Below are 16,741 nucleotides of genomic sequence, written 5' to 3' on the forward strand. Positions count from 1 at the left end.
GAATAGAAACCAGGTGCAGAAGCGGAGCGTGAGAGTGGACGTGGAACGTGACCGCTGAAGCCAGCATCCCATGGAGACGGTTGAGCCCCCGGGTGTCCGCGGGCCTCCCTGACAGCCGTCAGGCCCACCGCAGGAGCCCGGAGGAGCGGAGTTTTCTCCCGACTTCCCCAGGAAGGCGACGTCTCGGCCATTTCGGACACCTCCCGCCCTAGCTGGCTAAACAGCGGGCGCTTCCCCGGCGCGGGCGCTGCCGCACAGCCGGGTGCCCTCCAGCAGCCCTTAGCGGGCGTGACAGAGGGCTTAGGGCATCATGACTTAGGGTCACTTTGTTCAGTGTCACCTCAGTTCCATGCTTCATAACCCAGCAGTCATTAGTAAGATTAAAGGTTATACTGAGTACATATCTTGATAAGTAACTGTAAGATTATATACGATTATGTGAAGGAATAACTATGTGCCTACATTTCTAATTCTCTTCTAAATCAGTATTTATATTTATATTGGAACAGGCTGCGGCTCCAGACCCCGGCCAGGGCACTCGCGGGTCCCCCCATAGGCCAGGATGGTCTTGGTCTCTTGACCTTGTGATCTGCGTGCCTTGGCCTCCCAAAGTGCTGGGGTTACAGGCCTGAGCCACCGCGCCCTGCCTGTGGAAGGGTTTCCGTTTCTCTTGGGAACACACCTGGGAGTGAAATTCCGGGTCACATGGTGACCGTAACCCTTTGAGGGGGCCCCCGTCTATTCTTCCATGCGCCCTGGGTGGGGTCTGGTTTCTCCACAGGATGCTGACATTTCCGAGCCTCCTTTAGGACCCCGAAGAGTTTTTTTTCGGGGGGGGCGGATGGAATTTTGCTCTTGTTGCCCAGGCTGGAGTACAATGGCGGGATCTCGGCTCACAGCAACCTCTGCCTCCCAGGTCAAGTGATTCTCGTGCCTCAGCCTCCCGAGTATCTGGGATTACAGGCACCTGCCACCACGCCCGGCTAATTTTTGTGTTTTAGTAGAGATGGGGTTTCACCCTGTTGGCCAGGCTGGTCTCAAAACTCCTGACCTTAAATGATCAGCCCATCTTGGCCTCCCAAAGTGTTGGAATTACAGGTGTGAGCCTTGCCCGGCCATGGAACCCACAGCGTTCTAACCTCTCCTGGGACCCGTGGTTTGAGGCGCTGGTTTGGGGTCAGCTCCTGTCACACTCAGGGGCCCTCCAGAGCAGAGGTCGCTCCTCCAGCGCTGCAGACAGGATCAGGACAGGACCCAGGATCAGGCTCCGGGTCTCCTGCTCGCTGGTCTAGCCCCCCAGACCTGGTCCCGAGCCTTCCCTGTGGGCTGAGGCCAGGGTGTCACTGGTCCCTGGGAAAGAAAGAGGGTGCGAGGGTCCAGAGCTGGGGGCCGGGCATCTGCCACATGCAAGGACACACTCGGGGTGGGCTCCGTGCCTGTCCTGCTGGGCACCCCTCCCCAGGTCCCCCAGCCCCTCTTCTCCCCAAGAAAGGCCCTCAACCCTCTCCCACACCTCCCTCTCTGCCTTCCTCTCCCCTCCGGCTCCCACCCTTCTCTGAGCTCCTGTTCCTTCCGCATACCGGCCTCTCTGATCCTTTCCTCCCCAGCTCCCTCCCTGACTGCCCCCTACCACACTCACTAAGCCCCCTCCTCCCAACCCCAGGGAAGCCATCAACCGTCTCCACGAGGCTGTGCCTGGCGTCCGGGGATCCTGGAAGAGAAAGGTGAGTGAGGCTCGTGGCCTCTCCTGGGGTGGCTGGTGGGCAGTCGGGGCCATCCTGGGAGCCCCTCCATGGCCCCCACCCATGGCGGCCCCACCCATGGCGCCCCCAGCCACAATGGCCCCCACCCATGGTGGACCCACCCACGGCGGGCCCTCCCACAGCAACCCCACCCACACCAGCCCCACCCATGGCGCCCCCAGCCACGATGGCCCCCACCCACGGCAGCCCTCGCTGTGCTCGCCCCTACTCAGGCCCCCAACAAGGCGCTGGCGTCCGTCCTGGGCAAGAGCAACCTTCGCTTTGCCGGCATGAGCATCTCCGTCCACATCTCCACTGATGGCCTCAGCCTCTCTGTGCCCGCCACGCGCCAGGTGGGTCTGCCCTCCTCCCCTGGCGTCCCCAGACCCCCAGAGGGGCCGGGAGACCCGGGACCCACTGAGGCAAAGTCGTGCGGGGTGCTAGGGGCAGGCGGCAGGTGGCTGTCTGTGTGAACACGTTTATCTGGAAAGGCAAGCCGGGGCCCCGCTGAGCGGGAGCTCGGGGTGCAGCCAGTGTCCTCACAGGGCTCAGCGCAGGGGCTCCGTCCCGGGTGAGCTGTCCCGACCCGGGGGTGCTCCCGGCATGGAGTGGGTGGGGGCAGGGACGCTGCTCAGCACCCTGCAAGTGCCTAGGTCGCCCGACCCCAGAGACGGGTCTGCCCCAGTGTCCGCAGGGCCTGGGGGAGGGGGGTAAACCCTGGCTGCCAGGCCTCAGGTGGAATCGCACACAACCATAATTGCAGGCTGGGCATCATGGCTCACGCCTGTCATCCCAGCACTTTGGGAAGCTGAGGTGGATAGATCACTTGAGGTCAGGAGTTGGAGGCCAGCCTGGCCCACGTGGGTAAACCCTGTCTCTACAAAAAAACACAGAAATTCGCTGAGCGTGCTGGCGCGTGCCTGTAGTCCCAGCTACTCGGGAGGCTGAGGCAGGAGAATCGCTTGAACCCAGGAGGTGGAGGTTGCGGTGAGCTGAGATCGCACCATTGCACTCCAGCCTGGGTGACAGAGCAAGACTCCATTTAAAAAGAAAAGAAAAAAGAAAGAAGGAAGGAAGAAAGGGAAAGAAAGAAAAAACTATAATTGCAGAAATAAAGGAAATAACAGGTTCTAGGAGGCATGGTGGGGCCAGGCGAGGGGTGTCTGAGCACGCACTGGGCTCTGAGTGCAAGAAGAGGCTTTATGGAGGGGGCAGGGAGATGGAGGTGGAGATGGAGGTGGAGGTGGAGGTGGAGGTGGAGATGGAGGTTGAGGTGGAGATGGAGGTGGAGGTGGCGGTGGAGGTGGAGGTCGAGGTGGCGGTGGCGGGTGGCGGTGGAGGTGGAGGTGGCGGTGGCGGTGGCGGTGGAGGTGGAGGTGGCGGTGGCGGTGACGGTGGAGGTGGCGGTGGAGGTGGAGGTGGCGGTGGAGGTGGCGGTGGCGGTGGAGGTGGCGGTGGCGGTGGCGGTGGAGGTGGAGGTGGCGGTGGCGGTGGCGGTGGCGGTGGAGGTGGCCGTGGCGGTGGAGGTGGCGGTGGCGGTGGCGGTGGAGGTGGAGGTGGCGGTGGCGGTGGCGGTGGAGGTGGCGGTGGCGGTGGCGGTGGCGGTGACGGTGGAGGTGGCGGTGGCGGTGGCGGTGGAGGTGGAGGTGGCGGTGGAGGTGGAGGTGGCGGTGGAGGTGGCGGTGGCGGTGGCGGTGGCGGTGGAGTTGGCGGTGGCGGTGGAGGTGGCGGTGGCGGTGGAGGTGGCGGGTGGCGGTGGCGGTGGCGGTGGAGGTGGCGGTGGCGGTGGAGGTGGAGGTGGCGGTGGCGGTGGCGGTGGAGGTGTCGGTGGAGGTGGCGGTGGCGGTGGAGGTGGCGGTGGCGGTGGCGGTGACGGTGGAGGTGGAGGTGGCGGTGGCGGTGGCGGTGGAGGTGGCGGTGGCGGTGGCGGTGGCGGTGGAGGTGGAGCTGGAGGTGGCGGTGGCGGTGGCGGTGGCGGTGGCGGTGGAGGTGGCGTGGCGGTGGAGGTGGAGGTGGCGGTGGAGGTGGAGGTGGAGGTGGCGGTGGAGGTGGAGGTGGCGGTGGAGGTGGCGGGTGGCGGTGGCGGTGGCGGTGGCGGTGGCGGTGGAGGTGGCGGTGGCGGTGGAGGTGGCGGTGGAGGTGGAGGTGGAGGTGGCGGTGGCGGTGGCGGTGGAGGTGGCGGTGGAGGTGGCGGGTGGCGGTGGCGGTGGCGGTGGCGGTGGAGGTGGAGGTGTCGGTGGAGGTGGCGGTGGCGGTGTCGGTGTCGGTGGCGGTGGCGGTGGCGGTGGCGGTGGCGGTGACGGTGGAGGTGCCGGTGGCGTTGGCGGAGGCGGAGGCGGAGGCGGCGGCGGCGGTGGAGGTGGCGGCGGCGGTGGAGGTGGCGGCGGCGGTGGCGGTGGCGGCGGCGGTGGCGGTGGAGGCGGCGGTGGCGGTGGAGGCGGCGGTGGAGGTGGAGGTGGCGGTGGAGGTGGCGGTGGCGGTGGAGGTGGCGGTGGAGGTGGAGGTGGCGGTGGAGGTGGAGATGGAGGGGGCTGGGAGGTGGAGATGGAGGTGGAGGTGGAGGTGGAGGTCAGGGGGTCTCAGGGAGGTCTGGCTGAGAGAGAAGGCATCTCCTTGTAGGAGAAGTTAGCAGGGGTCACGGTGAGGGGTTTTGGGCTAGGCAGCATCCCTGGGCTGGCATGGGGGCTTCAGGGAGGAGGCTGGAGAAGGATGGAGCTGGTGAGGGGTGGTGCCTGAGGGCCGTTTCGGTGCAGTTTTGTTTCTGCTCCCACCCTGCGGGCATAGACCCCCACCACCACGCAGACAGGACACTGAGGCTCCGAGCAGACCCTCCTGGCTGGGCCAGGTTGTCGAGGGGAGAGTCTGGAGGGTCCCCATGGGGGCTGAGGAGTGGTTGTTCCGTAGCGGGGCTCAGCGGAGCCCAGAGGGACTTGAGTGACAGGAAGCAAATGAAGAGAGACCATGCCAATGAGCACGAAACAGGCATGCAAATGAGCATGCAGATGAGCTCACAGGTGCCCTTGCACATGGACGAGGGGGTCAGGAGTGTGGGGCTGGCCCTCCCGTGGCTGCTCGGGTGTTGTGTGTCAGTGCACTCGTGTGTCAGCGCTTGTGGCATGTGTGTGAGCTTCTGGGCAGGTGCGTGTGTGAAGTGTGGTTGCTCAGGGTGTGTGTGTGTGCACAGGTGTGTCAGAGCATGGGGCGTGTATGTGTGAGCATCTGGGCGGATGCGCGTGTGAAGTGTGAGTGTCGGAGTGTGCACACGTGTGTCAGGGCATGGGACGTGTGTGAGCATCTGGGCGGATGCGCGTGTGAAGTGTGGGTGTCTGTGCACACGTGTGTCAGGGCATGGGGCGTGTGTGAGCATCTGGGCGGATGTGCGTGTGAAGTGTGGGTGTCTGAGTGTGCACACGTGTGTCAGGGCATGGGACGTGTGTGAGCATCTGGGCGGATGCGCGTGTGAAGTCTGGGTGTCTGTGCACACGTGTGTCAGGGCATGGGACGTGTGTGAGCATCTGGGCAGGTGCGTGTGTCAAGTATGGGTGTCGGAGTGTGCACACGTGTGTCAGGGCATGGGACGTGTGTGAGCATCTGGGCGGGTGTGCGTGTGAAGTGTGGGTGTCAGAGTGTGCACACGTGTGTCGGCATGGGACGTGTGTGAGCATCTGGGCAGGTGCGTGTGTGAAGTCTGGGTGTCTGTGCACACGTGTGTCAGGGCATGGGACGTGTGTGAGCATCTGGGCAGGTGTGTGTGTCAAGTGTGGGTGTCGGAGTGTGCACACGTGTGTCAGGGCACGGGACGTGTGTGAGCATCTGGGCGGGTGTGCGTGTGAAGTGTGGGTGTTGGAGTGTGCACACGTTTGTCAGGGCATGGGACGTGTGTGAGCATCTGGGCAGGTGCACGTGTCAAGTGTGGGTGTCGGAGTGTGCACACGTGTGTCAGGGCACGGGATGTGTGTGAGCATCTGGGCGGGTGTGCGTGTGAAGTGTGGGTGTCAGAGTGTGCACACGTGTGTCAGGGCACAGGACGTGTGTGAGCATTTGGGCAGGTGCGCATGTCAAGTGTGGGTGTGTCAGGGCACGGGACATGTATGAGCATCTGGGCGGGTGTGCGTGTGAAGTGTGGGTGTCGGAGTGTGCACACGTGAGTCAGGGCATGGGACGTGTGTGAGCATCTGGGCAGGTGCACGTGTCAAGTGTGGGTGTCTGTGCACACGTGTGTCAGGGCATGGGACGTGTGTGAGCACCTGGGCGGGTGTGTGTGTGAAGTGTGGGTGTGCACACGTGTGTCAGGGTATGGGATGTGTGTGAGCATCTGGACAGGTGTGCGTGTCAAGTGTGGGTGTGTCAGGGCACGGGACCTGTGTGAGCATCTGGGCAGGTGTGCATGTGAAGTGTGGGTGTCTGAGTGTGCACACGTGTGTCCGGGCATGGGACGTGTGTGAGCATCTGGGGGTGTGTGCGTGTGAAGTGTGGGTGTGTGAGTGTGCACACGTGTGTCAGGGCATGGGACGTGTGTGAGCATTTGGGCAGGTGTGCGTGTCAAGTGTGGCTGCTCACGGTGTATGAGTGTGCGCATGTGTGTCCCCTACCCCGGAAGCGGGAACCCAGTGACCGCGCCCCTCCTGCCACCGCAGGTCATCGCCACCCACCACATGCCATCCATCTCCTTCGCGTCGGGCGGAGACACGGTGAGGCTGGGGATGGGGATGGGGATGGACCTGCAGCCCGCTGCCCCCTCCGGCCAGAGACCCTCTGGCCCTTTCCCAGACCCCGCCTCCAGTACCCTCTGCCCACACCCACTGGCCCCTCTCTGTGCATCTCTGGGGTGGGTGGGTGGGAGTCCTGGTGGGCGGCCCAGGCAGGTCCAGCTGTCCCTCCGTACCCCCAGGACATGACAGATTACGTGGCCTACGTCGCCAAGGACCCCATCAACCAGAGAGGTGAGGCCCCGGAGTGGGGCGGCCGGTGGGGGCCCGTGGCCGCATGGCTGGGAGGCCGCCTGACCCGCGTGATCCCTCAGCCTGCCACATCCTGGAGTGCTGCGAGGGCCTGGCACAGAGCGTCATCAGTACCGTGGGCCAAGCCTTTGAGCTGCGCTTCAAGCAGTACCTGCACAGCCCCCCCAAGGTGGCCCTGCCCCCGGAAAGGTAACTGACCCGCCCCCCACCCTGCCCCGGGGACCCCCAGGGACCTGCCTGGGTGCAGAGCCCGCTCCACCCCCTGCAGACCTGAGCCCCCGCCTGCCCTGGTCCCTCCCTGCCTGTCCTTCCTCTGCTGTAAAGCCTGAGTCAAAGCATCCCCGCCCCCCGGGTTCAGGGAGACCTGAGCGAGCTGACCCCCGAGTGTGCCCGAGGCTGTCAGCCATGCTGCTGTTACCACTATCCCTCCTCCAGACGGCAGCTGGCTCCTGCAAAGGGCAGAAAACGGCCTCCGTTTCCCCACAAGACGCATAAAGAGGGGGACGTGGCTGTGTGCTGGTAGCATGCTATTTATAGACACTGAAATGTGGATGTCATGTAACTGTCACGTGTTGCCAAATGTTATTCTCTGGGTGTTTTCTCAAACACTTAACTTTTATGATTTAAAGGTTTAAAACCCATTCTTAGCTCGTGGCCAAACAGAGCCAGGCAGTGAGCTGGATTTGGCCCTGGGCTGGGGTTTGCCAGCCCGGCTTGAAGAAGGAGCTATTTGTCTGTTCATCGTTAGAAAGTCAGGTTCCTCCAACCGTGGCGGGGGTGGGGGGGGGCAGGTGCAGGCGCGTGAGCTCCTGGCCCCTCCGGTCACGAGGGAGGTGGCGTCGCGTGCGTTCCCACTCTCATCCCTTTGTGCACGGGGACGGCGCGCTGTGGAGCTGGGTCGGACCCTCGCCTGCCTCTGGGGCGGCTTCCGCCTTCCGTAGGCTGCCCTGTGATTTACCCACCAGCGACTGCAGACCAGGCAGGGGGCACCCTCTTTGACTTGCCGAGGGGCGCCTGCAGGATACATTTCTGCCGGCGCTGTCGGGCCGGAGGGCAGGGGTGCTCTGATCCCGGAGACTTGACACTCTGGCCCGTGGTGTCCTGGTTCTGGGTATCAGCTTGGCTCATGCCCTCTGCCGCCGGGCGGGGCCGAAGGTGGACAGCACTGGAGACCAGGTTTGCCAGTGACCTGCCTTCTGTGCTGCGGCTCAGAAATGGGTGCCAGATTCCATTTTACAGATGAGGAAGTCGTGGATATGGTCACTCGCTCTAGAAGCGTTTCCTGGCGGGAACCCTCAGCCGATAGTGGGGGCTGGGATTTGAACTCAGGTCTTCTCGGCTCCCCAGAAGCTCAAGCTGCAAGGGTTACCCCCTCGGTGCCTGCCTGTCCCACCACGGCCTTTGCCGTCTGTCCCCCAGGCTGGCGGGGCCGGAGGAGTCGGCCTGGGGGGACGAGGAGGAGGCCGCGGAGCACAGTTACTACAACAGCATCCCCGGGAAGGAGCCGCCGCCGGGCGGGCTGGTGGACTCCAGGCTGGCGCTGACACAGCCCTGCGCCCTCGCCGCCCTCGGCCAGGTCAGCCTCTGCCCTTGGGGGGACGCGGGACGCACGGAGGGATGCCCCAGCGGCTGAGTCCTTGGACCTGCCTCCAGCTCTCGTTTCTGCTGCTTTCTCCTCCATCCTAGAGGAGGGTCTCTCAGTATCCGTTCACTCGCTTGCTCCATCACTCACTCACTCATTTGCTCACTCCCTCGTTTATTCACTCATTCACTCCCTCACGCACTCTGGGAGGGTGTGCGTGTGAAGTGTAGGTACTCATTCACTCACTCATTCACTCACTCATTCACTCATTTATTCATTCACTCATTCACTCACTCACTCATCACTCACTCACTCATTCACTCACTCACCCATTCACCCACTCAGTAACTCTCTCATTCACTCATTCACTCACTCACTGGTGGCCTCACGATGGGGTGCTGTGTGTCTGCCGGGCCTGTTCTGGACATGTCAGATGAGGTGGCATTTCAGACATGATTTCTACCCTCAGACACAGAATCAACAGTGTAATGATGTGATCACAGCCTTGATGAGGCCACCAGGGAGGCAGTGAGGATGTCCACCGGGACACGGACTTTGTGGGGGGTCAGGAGGGCTTCCCTGAGGAGGCTGTGTTCTGACTGGTGAATAGGAGCTGCCTGGGAGAGCAGTGCAGGGAAGGGCATGCAGGCAGAGGGAATGGCCATTGCAACGTGGCAGGATGTGCTGACCACCTCTGAGGCGGAGGGAAGGCGGGAAGGCCACGGCAGAGCAGCATGGCGGACCCAGGGGGTTAGTGAGCCCTGCAGGCAGTTCGAGAGCTGGGGAGCCAGGGGAGGGTTGGGGCTGAGCTCCCCACCCTGAGTCTCCAGCCACCTAGGAGGCCGGGTGAGGAGACTGGGGGTGCTGGGCTGTGAAGAGCGGCTTGTGCACACCGGGGAAACCTCTCGCCACTGTTTCCAGGGCCCATCTCCTGCTCGAAGAGACACCCGCAGCTTGCCGTGGGACGTGGGGCACACGGGTACAGGTAGGACGGGCGTGGGCAGCATGGGGTGCCCACAAGGGTTCTGAGGTGCCTCAGCCCCATCCCGTGCTGCCTCCCCTCAGTCTTCCCCTCTCTGCTTATTTCACCTTCACCTATGAGATCATCTGCACCTCACACTGCTGAGATTTCCATCATCTCAGTGTCTGTTTGTACAGTAGACTGGTTTCCTGGCATATGGGGTAGAGGTACTGCATTCGTCCACACGGTACTAGGTGTCTGTGTGTGTCGGGCGTAGGTACTGGGTTTGTCTACATGGTAATAGGTGTCTGCGTGTGTTGGGTGTAGGTACTGTGTTCGTCCACACGGTACTAGGTGTCTGCGTGTGTTGGGTGTAGGTACTGAGTTCATGGTACTAGGTGTCTGCGCTTGTTGGGTGTGGGTACTTGGTTCATGCACACGGTACTAGGTTTCTGTGCATGTTGGGTGTAGGTACTGAGTTCGTCCACACAGTACTAGGTGTCTGTGCGTGTTGGGTGTAGGTACTGAGTTCGTCCACACAGTACTAGGTGTCTGTGCGTGTTGGGTGTAGGTACTGCGTTCGTCCACATGGTACTAGGTGTCTACGCTTGTTGGGTGTAGGTACTTGGTTGATGCACACGGTACAAGGTGTCTGCGCTTGTTGGGTGTAGGTACTTGGTTCATGCACACGGTACTAGGTTTCTGTGCATGTTGGGGGTAGATACTGAGTTCACATGGTACTAGGTGTCTGTGCGTGTTGGGTGTAGGTACTTGGTTCATGCACACGGTACTAGGCTTCTGTGCATGTTGGGTGTAGATACTGAGTTCATCCACACGGTACTAGGTTTCTGTGCATGTTGGGTGTAGATACTGAGTTCATCCACACGGTACTAGGTGTCTGTGCATGTTGGGTGTAGGTACTGCGTTCGTCCACACGGTACCAGGTGTCTGCACTTGTTGGGTGTAGGTACTTGGTTCATGCACACGGTACTAGGTTTCTGTGCATGTTGGGTGTAGGTACTGAGTTCGTCCACACGGTACTAGGTGTCTGTGCGTGTTGGGTGTAGGTACTGAGTTCGTCCACACGGTACTAGGTTTCTGTGCATGTTGGGTGTAGATACTCAGTTCATGCACACGGTACTAGGTGTCTGTGCGTGTTGGGTGTAGGTACTGAGTTCGTCCACACGGTACTAGGTGTCTGTGCGTGTTGGGTGTAGTACTTGGTTCATGCACACGGTACTAGGTGTCTGTGCGTGTTGGGTGTAGGTACTGAGTTCGTCCACACAGTACTAGGTGTCTGTGCGTGTTGGGTGTAGTACTTGGTTCATGCACCCGGTACTAGGTGTCTGTGCGTGTTGGGTGTAGGTACTGCGTTCGTCCACACGGTACTAGGTGTCTGCACGTGTTGGTTGTAGGTACTGAGTTCATGGTACTAGGTGTCTGCGCTTGTTGGGTGTAGGTACTGAGTTCGTCCACACGGTACTAGGTGTCTGTGCGTGTTGGGTGTAGGTACTGAGTTCGTCCACACAGTACTAGGTGTCTGTGCGTGTTGGGTGTAGGTAGTTGGTTCATGCACCTGGTACTAGGTGTCTGTGCGTGTTGGGTGTAGGTACTGAGTTCGTCCACACGGTACTAGGTGTCTGTGTGTGTTGGGTGTAGGTACTGCGTTCGTCCACACGGTACTAGGTGTCTGCACGTGTTGGGTGTAGGTACTGAGTTCATGGTACTAGGTGTCTGCGCTTGTTGGGTGTAGGTACTGAGTTTGTCCACATGGTACTAGGTCTCTGTGCGTGTTGGGTGTAGTACTTGGTTCATGCACCCGGTACTAGGTGTCTGTGCGTGTTGGGTGTAGGTACTGAGTTCATGCACACGGTACTAGGTGTCTGTGCGTGTTGGGTGTAGGTAGTTGGTTCATGCACACGGTACTAGGTGTCTGTGCGTGTTGGGTGTAGGTACTGAGTTCGTCCACACGGTACGAGGTGTCTGTGCATGTTGGGTGTAGGTACTGAGTTCGTCCACATGGTACTAGGTCTCTGTGCGTGTTGGGTGTAGTACTTGGTTCATGCACCCGGTACTAGGTGTCTGTGCGTGTTGGGTGTAGGTACTGAGTTCATGCACACGGTACTAGGTGTCTGTGCGTGTTGGGTGTAGGTAGTTGGTTCATGCACACGGTACTAGGTGTCTGTGCGTGTTGGGTGTAGGTACTGAGTTCGTCCACACGGTACGAGGTGTCTGTGCATGTTGGGTGTAGGTACTGAGTTCGTCCACACGGTACTAGGTGTCTGTGTGTGTTGGGTGTAGTACTTGGTTCATGCACCCGGTAGTAGGTGTGTGTGCGTGTTGGGTGTAGGTACTGAGTTCGTCCACACGGTACTAGGTGTCTGTGCGTGTTGGGTGTAGGTACTTGGTTCATGCACCCGGTACTAGGTGTCTGTGCGTGTTGGGTGTAGGTACTGAGTTCGTCCACACGGTACTTGGTGTCTGCACGTGTTGGGTGTAGGTACTGAGTTCATGGTGCTAGGTGTCTGCGCTTGTTGGGTGTAGTACTTGGTTCATGCATATGGTACTAGGTGTCTGTGTGTGTTGGGTGTAGGTATTGAGTTCGTCCACACGGTACTAGGTGTCTGCACGTGTTGGGTGTAGGTACTGAGTTCTTCCACACGGTACTAGGTGTCTGTGCGTGTTGGGTGTAGGTACTTGGTTCATGCACCCGGTACTAGGTGTCTGTGCGTGTTGGGTGTAGGTACTGAGTTCGTCCACACGGTACTTGGTGTCTGCACGTGTTGGGTGTAGGTACTGAGTTCATGGTGCTAGGTGTCTGCGCTTGTTGGGTGTAGTACTTGGTTCATGCATATGGTACTAGGTGTCTGTGTGTGTTGGGTGTAGGTATTGAGTTCGTCCACACGGTACTAGGTGTCTGCACGTGTTGGGTGTAGGTACTGAGTTCTTCCACACGGTACTAGGTGTCTGTGCGTGTTGGGTGTAGGTACTGAGTTCGTCCACACTGTAGTAGGTGTCTGTGCATGTTGGGTGTAGTACTTGGTTCATGCACCCGGTACTAGGTGTCTGTGTGTGTTGGGTGTAGGTACTGAGTTCATCCACACGGTACTAGGTGTCTGTGCATGTTGGGTGTAGGTACTGAGTTCTTCCACACGGTACTAGGTGTCTGTGCATGTTGGGTGTAGGTACTGAGTTCTTCCACACGATACTAGGTGTCTGTGCATGTTGGGTGTAGGTACTGAGTTCTTCCACACGGTACTAGGTGTCTGTGCATGTTGGGTGTAGGTACTGAGTTCTTCCACACGGTACTAGGTGTCTGTGCATGTTGGGTGTAGGTACTGAGTTCGTCCACACGATACTAGGTGTCTGTGCATGTTGGGTGTAGTACTTGGTTCATGCACACGGTACTAGGTGTCTGTGCGTGTTGGGTGTAGGTACTTGGTTCATCCACATGGTACTAGGTGTCTGCCCCACTGCGTGGTCCTCTTTTGCACCAGAGGCCATCCTTAATTCCACGCCTGTCCTGCTCTGGGCATCTGCGTGGATTCCAGCCCTTTGCCGTGACAGACAGCAGTGCAGTGACCAGTAACGTTTTCAGCTCAGTTGCCAGGACTCCGCGACCACGCCCCAGTGAGGGGCTCCCGTGGCAATTCAGTAGGAATCTGTCCTTCCCACCGGGCACTTGAAGTGTGGTTTTTCGTTTTTGGGACAGGGTCTTTCTGTGTTGCCATGTTGGAGTGCAGTGGCGTGATCACGGCTCACTGCAGCCTTAACCTCCCAGGCTCAAGCAGTCCTGCCTCCTAACCCGGCAGAGTCGCTGGAACCACAGGCATGCACCACTACACACGGCTAATTTTTAAATTTTTGTGCAGATGAGTTCTCCCTATGTGGCCCAGGCTGGTCTCAAAGCTTTAGGATCAAGAGATCTTCACTTCCCTGTCACACCCCCTTACCTGTGCTGTGCTCTGTCCCCTGACCTGTGCCGCACCCCATCCCCTGACCTGTGTTCTGCTCTGTCCCCTGACCTGTGCCGTGCTCTGTCCCCTGACCTGTGCCCTGCTCTGTCCCCTGACCTGTACTGCACCCCGTACCCTGACCTGTGCCATGCCCCATTCCCTGGCCTGTGCCACGTCTCATTCCCTGGCCTGTGCCACGCCCCGTCCCTGGCCTGTGCCGTGTGCATTTCCGCCTTGCGTGTGCCACTCCTGATGGGCATCTAGGGTCCTTCCTGCTCTTCAGGTGACTCACAAGCCCTTTCTCCAGTGCACGCTGCACCGTGGACCTGCGGTTCTGGAACACTGGCCTTCATCACGTTACTGGCGGTGCCCGTCCACGCTCACAGGGCTGGTTGTTTCGCCCACCAGCCCTGCCTGCGACTGCCAGTCCCTGACAGCCTTGGTAACATCTGTGCGGAGCTTTTTTTAGCTCTCCCCAAACAATCTGGGCATTTGGCTGCCAAGCGCCAGAGCCCTCGAGCTCTCAGTGCTGGCTGGAGGAACCCAGGCCGTCGCATGCCCGCCGGTGCCAGCTGTGATCGGGTCCTGGCCACGTTCCTCTGGGAGGCCGGCCACTCACCTGTGATGGGGGCTCGCTGCGGTCCCTGTCCTGTGCCCACACCCAGGTTATTCTCACTTCTAGTCACACCTTTCCTGATTCTCTGGCCAAGAACTCCCACCAGTGTATCCACACCGCAGCTCCGGAATCAGGGATGCCCCAACCCATCTGCCCCACGACGTGGCCTCCCTTCCCCCACCCGTCTGCCCCACGACGTGGCCTCCCTTCCCCCACCCGCCTGCCCCACGACGTGGCCTCCCTTCCCCCACCCGCCTGCCTCCCAACGTGCCCTCCCTTCTCCCACCCGCCTGCCCCACGATGTGGCCTCCCTTCCCCCACCCGCCTGCCCCACGACGTGGCCTCCCTTACCCCACCCATCTGCCCCACGACGTGGCCTCCCTTTCCCCACCCGCCTGCCCCACGATGTAGCCTCCCTTCCCCCACCCACCTGCCCCACGACGTGGCCTCCCTTACCCCACCCGCCTGCCCCACGATGTAGCCTCCCTTCCCCCACCCACCTGCCCCACGACGTGGCCTCCCTTCCCCCACCCACCTGCCCCACGACGTGGCCTCCCTTCCCCCACCCGCCTGCCCCACGACGTGGCCTCCCTTACCCCACCCGCCTGCCCCACGACGTGGCCTCCCTTACCCCACCCGCCTGCCCCACGACGTGGCCTCCCTTCCCCCACCCGCCTGCCTCCCAACGTGCCCTCCCTTCTCCCACCCGCCTGCCCCACGATGTAGCCTCCCTTCCCCCACCCGCCTGCCCCACGACGTGGCCTCCCTTACCCCACCCATCTGCCCCACGACGTGGCCTCCCTTTCCCCACCCGCCTGCCCCACGATGTAGCCTCCCTTCCCCCACCCACCTGCCCCACGACGTGGCCTCCCTTACCCCACCCGCCTGCCCCACGATGTAGCCTCCCTTCCCCCACCCACCTGCCCCACGACGTGGCCTCCCTTCCCCCACCCACCTGCCCCACGACGTGGCCTCCCTTCCCCCACCCGCCTGCCCCACGACGTGGCCTCCCTTACCCCACCCGCCTGCCCCACGACGTGGCCTCCCTTACCCCACCCGTCTGCCCCACGACGTGGCCTCCCTTACCCCAGTCTTCCCTCTTGCCCTTTCTGACCCTGAGAACCTGACAGAATCTGTGCCCCCTCTTGGTAGCCTGGGAAGGCCTCTGCCCTCCTCACCCAGCAAGGGCTGGCGCGGCCTCACACACATGTGGACTCACAGCCAGACACGGGTCCATAGTCAGAGGTGGCCTGGTCAGGACCGGGCAGAATGCCACGGGGGTACACGCAGGTCTCAAGGGAGACACCCTGAGGACACCCGTCATGCTGTTCTGGCTTTTGAACCATGTAAATACCTTTTTTCTTTCTTTTTTTTTTTTGAGATTGAGTCTCGCTCTGTCGCCCAGGCTGGACTGCAGTGGTGCAATCTCAGCTCACTGCAACCTCTGCCTCCCAGGTTCAAGCGATTCTCCTGCCTCAGCCTCCCAAGTAGCCGGAATTACAGGAGCCTGCCGCCACCCATGGCTATTTTTGTATTTTTAGTAGAGACGGGGTTTCAGTGTGTCCACCAGGCTGGTCTCCAACTCCTGACCTCAAATGATCCTCCCTCCTCAGCCTCTCAAAGTGCTGGGATTACAGGTGTGAGTCACCGCACCCGGCTTCAAGTAAATAGTTTATACGTTCAAAATGCAGTTAAAAAAAGGAAGGAAGGAGAATCCTAAAATAGAACCGAGACAGAAGAAGTGACCCAGCTGTGTGTCATGTTGATGCGGTAATTACACGGAGGCAGTTAGTGTGATTATTTTTAAATGCGGAGATTGAACTTCAACACTGGGAAACGCTGGGGCGGGGAGGGCCGGGAGAACCGGGGCCGGGCAGCAGCTGCCTCTCCCACAGCCCCAGCCGCACGCTGTCCCACCCCTGTCCCTGGTGGGGGCACCGACGGGGCCGTGCTACTGCTGTGAGACGCTCCCTGTGGCACCGCAGACCATGGTGTACACGGGGAGGCAGGAGCAGCAGCTGCCTGCAGCCAGCAGCACAGGTGTGGGGGGCTCCCGGTGGGACCACGTCCCGTCTCCAGGGCCTTGCTCCCTGTGTGCCCTGCACCTGGCTCCCAGCCGACCCTTCTGCCCCTCCGTACTCTCCCCAGCTCCGCCGGGGGACGGCTATGTGCAGGCGGACGCCCGGGGCCCCCCGGACCTGGAGGAGCATCTGTACGTCAACACCCAGGGTCTGGACGCCCCCGAGCCGGAGGGCACGGCGCCCCTGCAACCCAAGGACAGCCCCAAGAAGGATCTGTTTGATATGCGTATGTGGGCAGCCTGGGGGAGGTCCCCGCCGTGTGGCCCTGTTGTCTGATGGGGGAGGCCCCCGCCGCGTGGCCCTGTTGTCTGATGGGGGAGGCACAGCACCACCCCACTCCCTCCGGGATCCCTGGTTTGATGGGGGAGGCTCACCCTTCTCCCCTTGAGATTCTCCAAGTCGACAGGGGTGGTGGGGAAGCCCAGTCTGTTTCCTGTTGGAGGCCTTGTCTGATGGGGGCGGCCTGGACTCTGCTGTAAAAGGGGCCAATCTGAGAGGGGGGGCCGTTTCCCTCCAGGGAACGCAGCTGAGCTGTGTGGTGGGTGAGGCCCGGCCCTCCTACGTGACCCCGTCTCCTGGGGCCTCCCTGCTGAACTTCACCTCCAGTCTGACTGGGAGTGCTGCTGGCCCCCACCCTGTGAGCAGCTCCAGTCTCTGGGGTGACCCACCTGCCTCTGTCGGAACCCCTCATCTGAAGGGAGGGGCTTCGTCATTCCTTGAAAGAATGGTCCCTGTGGTGGGAGGCTGCGGCCCCCTCTGTGAGACCCTCTGGTCAACAGGGGAAGCCAGACCCATGCTCCATGCCCTGTGGACACCTTAGTCTGAGAGGGGAAGCCTTGTCT

General features: G+C 61.0%; 1 protein-coding gene across 2 annotated transcripts in view; it reads left to right on the forward strand.

Moving 5' to 3' along the window:
* The window catches only part of SHC2 (SHC adaptor protein 2), a 47,074-nt gene that overhangs the window by 24,507 nt on the left and 5,826 nt on the right, over window positions 1-16,741 (forward strand). Inside the window, exons 3-10 of one of the 2 annotated variants that reach the window (XM_064371218.1) lie at window positions 1,664-1,724; window positions 1,976-2,095; window positions 6,380-6,433; window positions 6,634-6,685; window positions 6,766-6,892; window positions 8,123-8,279; window positions 9,207-9,270; window positions 15,967-16,125. In XM_064371218.1, coding sequence (XP_064227288.1) covers window positions 1,664-1,724; window positions 1,976-2,095; window positions 6,380-6,433; window positions 6,634-6,685; window positions 6,766-6,892; window positions 8,123-8,279; window positions 9,207-9,270; window positions 15,967-16,125 — 794 coding nt within the window. The remainder of the gene's footprint in view (window positions 1-1,663; window positions 1,725-1,975; window positions 2,096-6,379; window positions 6,434-6,633; window positions 6,686-6,765; window positions 6,893-8,122; window positions 8,280-9,206; window positions 9,271-15,966; window positions 16,126-16,741) is intronic. The other variant, XM_064371219.1, reaches the window with a different exon arrangement.

Source organism: Aotus nancymaae, unplaced genomic scaffold (genome assembly GCF_030222135.1).
Source record: "Aotus nancymaae isolate 86718 unplaced genomic scaffold, 86718_ANA_hifiasm-v0.15.2.pri h1tg000124l, whole genome shotgun sequence".
NCBI lineage: Eukaryota > Metazoa > Chordata > Mammalia > Primates > Aotidae > Aotus > Aotus nancymaae.